Here is an 8451-nt window from a genome sequence, read left to right as displayed (position 1 = left end):
TTATGCTCATGAAGAAGTGAAAACTCAAAATATCTATGATAGTACCTACTTGTAATTAAACTTTTCCTACATCTCACTGTTTACAACAATGGTTTCTTCTACAAAATCTCCCTAGAAATATATTCTCTTAGGTCTTTGCCCATTTTTTAATCTGGTATTTCGTTTTCTACTCTTGAGTTGTATAAGTCCTTTATATATTTTATAAATTAACCTCTTACGAGATACATGGTTTACAAGTGTTTTCTCTTATTCCACAGGCTGTCTTTTGACTGTCTTTTGTTGCCTTTGCTGTACAGTAGATTTTTAGTTTGAGGTAGTTCCCCTTGTTTATTTTTGTTTTTGTTACCTGTGTGCTGTTGATGTTATGTCCAAGAAACCATTGCCAAAAGCAATGTCAAGATGTTTTGTCCTAGAAGTTTTATAGTTTCAGGGGGACATTTAAGCTTTTAACCATTGTGAGTTAATTTTTGTGTATGGTGTAAGTTAGGGATCCATTTTTATTATTGTTAACCTTAAAAATAAAGCTGCCATTTATTTGCTGCCTCTCAGCAAAAAGATGAGTTTATTCGGGAATAGCAGAGAATTACAATCAGGGGCATGCACTCTACAGAAAAGCCTAGGCAAATCTGGAGAACAAAAGAGAGAAATACTTTTTTTTCAGAGGGATATAGGGGGAGTTGGGAAGGGCTACTATAAACAAAAAGTCTGGGGTACCTGAGTGGCTCAGTTGTTAAGTGTCTGCCTTTGGCTCCAGCAGAGCCAGGCTCCCTGCTCAGCGGGAAGCCTGCTTCTCCCTCTCCCCTGGCTTCTGTTCCCTCTCTCACTGTCTCCCTCCCTGTCGAGTAAATTAAAAAAAATCTTTAAAAAATAAATAAATAAACAACAACAAAATGTCCACTGGAATAAACTGGGAGTTCATTGGCTAAACTGCAACAGTCCGTTATAGGCTGGGCTGTTGACAGGGCAGGAAGAAACCTTCCTTCCCTCTGCTGGTATAAGAAAGTACTATCCAGTCCAAGGTCCTTCTCTTTCTGTTTTGTTTGCAATTGGCAACAAGTAGGACAGGAAAGCTCCATCTTTTGGCTTTATCACTCCATTTTAGTGAGGTTTCCCTGCATTAATTTCCACATTCTGCATGTAGACATTCAGTTTTCACAACATCATTTGTTAGAAATGATGTGTATTCTTGGCACTCTTGTCAAAGATCAGTTGACCATACACACACATGTGTTTATGTCTTGGCTCTACAGTCTTTTCCACTGGTCTCTATGCCTTTCTTGATGCCAATACCATACTGTTTTAATTATTGTAGGCTTGTAGTATTTGAAATCAGTAATTTGAAATTAGGAAGTGTGATGCCTCCAATTTTCTTTTTCTTTCTCAAGATCATTTAAATGGTCAACAGGGATATGAAAATATGCTCAACATCATTAATTATCAGGGAAATGCAAATCAAAACTATAATGAGATATCACCTCACACCTATTAGGATGGTCATTATCAAAAAAAGAAAAACAGATAGGTATCAATGAGGATGCAGAGAAATTGGAACCCTTTGGCACTATTTGTGAGAATGTAAATTGATGCACTCTTTATGCGAAACAGTGTAACAGTTCAAAAAATTAAGAATAGAATTACCATATCAGTATCTCAAAGAGATATCTGCACTCCCACATTTATTGCAGCATTATTCACAATAACCAAGATATGAAAATTACCCAAGTGTCCACCAACAATGAGTGGGAAAGGAAAATCTGGTATTCATATTCAATGGAACATTATCTCACTTTCGAAAGGAAGGAAATTCTGCCACTTGTGACAAAGTGAATGAAACTGGATGACATTATGCTAAGTAAAATAGCCATTCACAGGACAAATGCTACAGGATTCCACTTATAAGAAGTATCTAATACAGCCAATACCACACAATAGTAAGAATATAATAGTGATTGCCAGAGGCTCAGAAATGGAGTTGTTTTCCACTGGGTATAAAATTTCAGTTCCTATAGATGAATAAGTTCTAGATATCCACTGTACAGCATAGTGCCTATAGTTAACAATATGGTATTGTACACTTCAAAATTTGTTAAAAGTGTAGATGTGTTAAGTGTTTTACCACCAAAAAATAAATAAATAAATAAAGAGAGAGAGAGAAGTAAAGTAAAACTAAGGGACACAAGGAAACTTTGGGAGGTGTTTCATATTATCTATTACTTTAATAAGTGATGGTATCATGGGTGTTTGCATATATCCAAATTCATAAAATTGTACACATTAAATATGTGTAATTCTTTATATATCAATTATACCTCAATAATACGCATTATACACAGAGAGAGAAACAAAGAGAAAGAGAGAAAATCAAGTAAGGATATATCCACATGGTACAGATATCTTTTTTTTTTAAGACTTTATTTCTTTGACAGAGAAAGAGAGAGAGAGCACAAGCAGGCAGAGTGGCAGGCAGAGGGAGAGGGAGAAGCAGGCTCCCTGCTCAGGACTGGATCCTAAGACCCTGAGATCATGACCTGAGCCAAAGACAGACACTTAACCAACTGAGCCACCTAGGTGCCCAGATATATACTTCTTTAATAAAATTATTTTTGAAAAAAGCAAAAGAAGTATAAACAAAAAAATCCAGAATAGTGATTGTTTCTGGATGGAAAAAAAAACGTAAAGGGATAGGGGTTGGAAGAGTAGATGCAATGATAGATAGGCTAACAGGTATTTATTTTACTATGGTTTATAACTCAAATATATGTTACATATTTTGTAAATATGTAATATTTCAAAACAAAAAGAAAAACCATTTAGATCAGTAGATAACTTTTTTTTAAGGATTTTTAAAAATTTATTTATTTGGCACACACACAGAACGCAAGCAGGGGGAGCAGCAGGCAAAGGGAGAGGAAGAAGCAGGCTCCCCACCAGGCAGGGAGCCCAATCCGGGGCTTGATTCCAGGACCCTGGGATCATGACCTGAGCCAAAGGCAGACACTTAACCGACTGAGCCTCCAAGGCACCCCAGTAGATAACATTTTTATCTTTCAGGTTTGCAGAGATTCAAATTAATTATATATCCACAATTTGCAAAGATGGGAGAAACTCCTGCTCTAATTCACTGCTGATGATGGAACTTGAAATCAGCCCAATCATTTTAGAAGGCACTTTTGCCATATTTAATCAAGCCTTACAAATACATTTTGGCATAACACTTTCATTTCTATTTTTATTATAAGGGATTAATCAAAACCATGTGTATATGAAAATGTACATCAATATCTTTCATAGCAGAGTTGTTGAAAACTAAAAATTGGAAATAACTTAAATGTCAACCGTAAAGTATTGACTAAAGCAATATGCAACAGATTACTATATAGTGACCCAGAACAACATGGTAGAAGTAGATTTATCAACATAAAATGACTTGTACCTCATATCATTAAATGGATTGTAGAATAATGTGGTCCTATATTGTACAATTTTTTTCAAATGCATAAAGGAAAATCCTAAAAGAAAGATAACAGAATTGTGACAATTATATTTGAGTGAAATAATTTTCGGTGATTTTTTTTCTTTTCTTCCTTGTGCTTATGTATATGTAACCTGCAAATGTACTTTAGATTGCCCAAGTTTGTTATCCTGAATAAGTTTAACATTTGTATATATACAATGGAATACTATGCAGCCATCAAAAAAACTTGCCATTTGCGATGATGTGGATGGAACTAGAGGGTATTATGTTAAGCAAAATAAGTCAGTCAGAGAAAGCCAATTATCATATCATCTCTCTGATATGAGGAATTTGAGAGGCAGGCAAGTTGTTCGTGGGGAGAAGGGAGGGAAAAAAGAAACAAAATGGGACCGGGGAGGGGGCGCCTGGGTGGCTCAGTGGGTTAAGCCGCTGCCTTCGGCTCAAGTCATGAACCCAGGGTCCTGGGATTGAGCCCCACATCAGGCTCTCTGCTCAGCGTTGAGCCTGTTTCCTCCTCTCTCTCTCTGCCTGCCTCTCTGCCTGCTTGTGATCTCTGTCTGTCAAATAAATAAATAAAATCTTAAAAAAAAAATAGGACAGGGGAGGGAGACAAACCATAAGAAACTCTTGGTCTCAGGAAACAAACTGAGGGCTGCTGGAGGGGTAGGGGAATAGGATGGCTGGGTGATGGACCTTGGGAAGGGTATGTGCTATGGTGAGAGCTATGAAATGTGTAAGCCTGATGATTCACAGACCTGTACCCCTGGGGCAAACGATACATTATATGTTAATTTAAAAAAAAATTTTTTAAAGCACCATGGATAACCAAAACAAGCTTCTTAGAAATATTGCATAGCTCATAAGAAGGCAATTTGAATATAAAAGAAAGTGTAGAAAGTAAATTGAACTGTGGCATTTTGAAGTCTCTATGTACAAGGAATTTTATATCACTTAAAATACTTCTGTCCTGGGATGCTGGAGGGGCTCAGGTGGTTAAGCATCTGCCTTTGGCTCAGAGTCCTGGGATTGAGCACCATGTCAGGCTCCCTGATCAGCAAGTGGAGGGCCTGCTTCTTCCTCTCCCTCTGCCTCTCCCCCTACCAATGCATTCTTGCTCTCTCATGCTCCCTCTCTCTCTCTCTCAAATAAATAAAGTCTTATAAATAAATTAATTAAATTCTTCAAACCCGTTAGGAAAACTGCATATTCTTGTTCAAGTTCTGATGAATAGACTTAGAAAAGAAAGGAAATAATTTGTAGACAGCATGGAAGAAGGTCATCAAAACTAAGAAGTGGTTTTAATATTTTATTTCATTTTATTGAACAGACACTTAAATAACACTATAGATCAAGAAGTGTTTAAGTAATTTACAAATATTAATTGGGTCAATCCTTATAATTTTATGGGGAAGGTACCCTGAGCATAAAGAACTATCATTTCAGTTAAGTCAAAAACAAATATCAGAAATTTCATATGGCTCAACTTACCTCTGTTTTATAGATGACAGAGTTTAGGCGTAAAGAGGTTAAGAAATTTGTGTGTTAGTAAAAGGCAAAGCTAAGTTTTGAAGTCAATCAGTCTGCTCAAGAGTGCGTCCTTGTAACCATGGCACTCTAAAAGGAATGGGTTTACCTAACTCTGAGGTATTGTTGCTGTTAGGGGGAAAAGTAGCACTACCTGGGACAGAATTAATAAACAGACCATTGTCTTTGCCTGGCCCCCATTTAAATCTCCTGACATTAGGAGAAGGAAGGGGAAAACGAAGCGGGGGGGAAATCAGAGGAGAAGATGAACCATGAGAGACTATGGACTCCCAGGACTCAAACTGAGGGTTTCAGGGGCGCCTGGGTGGCTCAGTGGGTTAAGCCCCTGCCTTCGGCTCAGGTCATGATCTCGGGGTCCTGGGATCGAGTCCCGCATCGGGCTCTCTGCTCAGCAGGGAGCCTGCTTCCCTCTCTCTCTGCCTGCCTCTCTGTCTACTGTGATCTCTCTCTGTCAAATAAATAAATAAAATCTTTAAAAAAAAAAAAAACTGAGGGTTTCAGAGGGGAGGAGGTGTGGGGATGCGTGAGCATGTATTGCATGGAGCACTGGATGTTATATGCAAACAATGAATCATGGAACATTACATCAAAACCTAATGATGTACTGTGTGGTAACTAACATAATGTAATTTTAAAAATTATTATTTAAAAAAAAACCCACACAGTACAGGAATACAGCTTTTGAAAGAACTGTATTTTGAAAGAATTCATGCATTAGTTGAAAAGCTTTAGAAGCTATAACCCAGTGATCCAATTTCAGGCTGATGTTGCGATAAAACACACACACACACACACACATAAAGATAATACAAAATAACTTTAGTTCTTTGCTTTCATTTGTCAAAGAGCAATATATATTGAAAGGTAAGAAACAGACAACAATGTCTTTTTAAAATCTTCTTTTTGTCTTTTATCTATATTCTTCACATACTATGGCTACTCCCACACATCTCACTATAGAATCTCAAAAGAAAAAAAAACTATCCCTAATAATTGCAATTTTTTAAATATTCCCAAAGCACTTTTCTTCAGATTCTGCATTATAAATCCTGAAAATCAATCTGACAAGGTAGGATTCTCCTCAGAACACAGAATAGTAAAGCAAATAGCAAGGCCTGTCCAAAATCCTCCTTATCAAGGAAAGGTGAGAAAATGTGGAAACAATTGTATATTAATACTTCTTATTCCATAACATTACATAAGAAAGAACACCATATCTTCCTTGATTATGGGCAAAAAACTCATTAAGAAAGTCCTGGAATTAATAATTAAACTATTAAGTAGAGCATCCATGGTGCTGTGCTTTGTTGGATTCATGTCTGCAGCAGGGGCAGGAAATATTAGCGATGCTTGTCTTCCTTGATATCAAAATCACTTAAAACATCTTCCTGGAGCTCAATACCTGACTGAATATCCTCCTCATTGCCACTTTCATCTCTTTATTCCTGAAAGTGTAGATGGCAGGGTTCAGAAATGGGGTAATAATTACATCGAAAATGGCAAGGAACTTATCCACTGGTACTGTGGGAAATGGCCATGAGTACACAAAAATACATGGACCAAAAAACAAGACCACAACTGTGATGTGAGCTGATAGAGTAGAGAGGGCCTTGGACAAGCCACCTGAAGAACGTTGCCAAACAATGACCAAGATGAAGATATAGGAAATAACCAAAATGAAAAAAGTTCCCAGAGAGATGAAACCACTATTGGCAGTGACCATGAGCTCCAATTTGTATGCGTCTGTGCAGGCAAGCCTAATAAATCGAGGAAGATCACAGTAAAAGCTGTCCACTTCATTAGGGCCACAAAGTGGCAGGTTTACAACAAATACAAGTTGGATCAATGAGTGAATGATCCCAATGGTCCAAGCTACCACCAAAAGTAAAACACAAGTTCTGAAGTTCATGATGGTCAGGTAACGGAGAGGCCTGCATATAGCAACATAACGGTCAAGGGCCATGGCAATGAGCAGAACCATCTCAGTTCCTCCAATAACATGAATGAAGAACATCTGAGCAACGCAGCCTTGGAAAGAGATTACTTTTCTCTCCTTGAAAAGATCAGAAATCATCTTGGGAGCTGCAATGGAGGAAACCCACATGTCAATAAAGGAGAGGTTGGCCAGCAGGAAGTACATGGGGGAGTGTAGATGGGAGTCAGAGATCACTGTGAGCACAATGAGGAGGTTTCCTAAAATACCTATTACATAAAACACAGAGAAAACTAGAAATAGGACAAGCTGCATCTCCAAAGAATTGGTGAGTCCCACCAACACAATCTCAGACACCACCGAATTATTTCCTCCCCCCATGGTTTCAGTCACTTTGGGCTCCAAATTTCCCTGAAAGAACAGGAAAAAATGAGAAATTGGGATTACTGACCATATCAGTCAAGGTTCCATTAGCGAAGCAGAACCACTAGGAAAATACATACTAAGGGATTCATTAGTGATTTGACCTTACACAATCATGGAAGCTAATACAGCAGTCTCTGTAAGTCTGTTGTTTTTGCATCTGATGCTGTAGCTTGATGTCCACAGGATGGGCAGCCAGGAAGAGAAGATGAATGTAAAGTGGAGGAAAACAAAAAGGAGCCGGAACCTACAAGCGAAAGCTAAAGGACAGATGAAAATTAGTGTCAGTGCTCATTGTCTCTAACCTCGATAATGCAGATGTACTGCAAAAGCCAGAGCCCTCCACCACCGAGCTGAACACGCAGCTGGCCCACAAGTCAGAGAAGCTCAAGAAGGATCCCAAAGGAGGTGTGGCAGTTGCAATCCTGGCCACTGCCTCATACCGATGAGATAAGCCAGCAGAGAAATGACAACGTGCATGAGCTACAAATATGGCTGCTGTTTCACTTTAACCTAGTCATACCACAAAAGACTCTCCCTTACAATGTATTCTAGCTGGAAACACAAAGAAAAAGGAATTCTAGAGTATGTAACAATCTATTGAAGCTGACACAGTACCAAGTCACCATACTGTCTATTTAAAGGAATATAGGGGCGCCTGAGTGGCTCAGTCAGTTAAGTGTTGGACTCTTGCTTTCATGATCATGATCATGGACATGATCTCCAGGGCATGAGCTGGAACCCTGTGTCTGGCTGAGCACTCATCGAGGAGTCTGGTTCTCCTCTCCCTCTTCTCCCCCTGCTTACAAGCTCTCTCTCTCTCTCTCTCTCTCTCAAAAAATAAATATTTTAAAAAACAGATTTTGAGGGATGCCTGGGTGGCTTAGTCAGTTAAACATCTGCCTTCACCTCAGGTCATGCTCCCAGGGTCCTGGGATCAAGTCCCATGTCAGGCCCCTTCCTCAGCAGAAAGCCTGCTTCTCCCTCTGCCTGACACTCCCCTGCTTGTGCTTGCTCTCCCTCACTCTCTCTGACAAATAAATAAATAAAATATTATAAATAAATAAATAGGTAA

At 38.6% G+C, this 8451-nt stretch overlaps 1 protein-coding gene across 1 annotated transcript; it reads right to left on the bottom strand.

The window, feature by feature from the left end:
- Positions 1-6395: 6395 nt before the first annotated feature.
- LOC122893195 (olfactory receptor 4F3/4F16/4F29-like) lies at positions 6396-7334 on the bottom strand. The gene has a single exon (XM_044230063.1). The coding sequence runs from the start codon at positions 7332-7334 to the stop codon at positions 6396-6398; it is 939 nt and encodes a 312-aa protein (XP_044085998.1).
- Positions 7335-8451: the final 1117 nt, after the last annotated feature.

The sequence above is a fragment of the Neovison vison genome, chromosome 13, assembly GCF_020171115.1.
Source record: "Neovison vison isolate M4711 chromosome 13, ASM_NN_V1, whole genome shotgun sequence".
NCBI lineage: Eukaryota > Metazoa > Chordata > Mammalia > Carnivora > Mustelidae > Neogale > Neogale vison.
This window is presented reverse-complemented; position numbering and strand designations above follow the sequence as displayed.

Coding starts and splice junctions, on each gene's coding strand:
- LOC122893195 (XM_044230063.1), bottom strand. CDS start 7,334: ATGGGGGGAGGAAATAATTCGGTGGTGTCTGAGATTGTGTTGGTGGGA.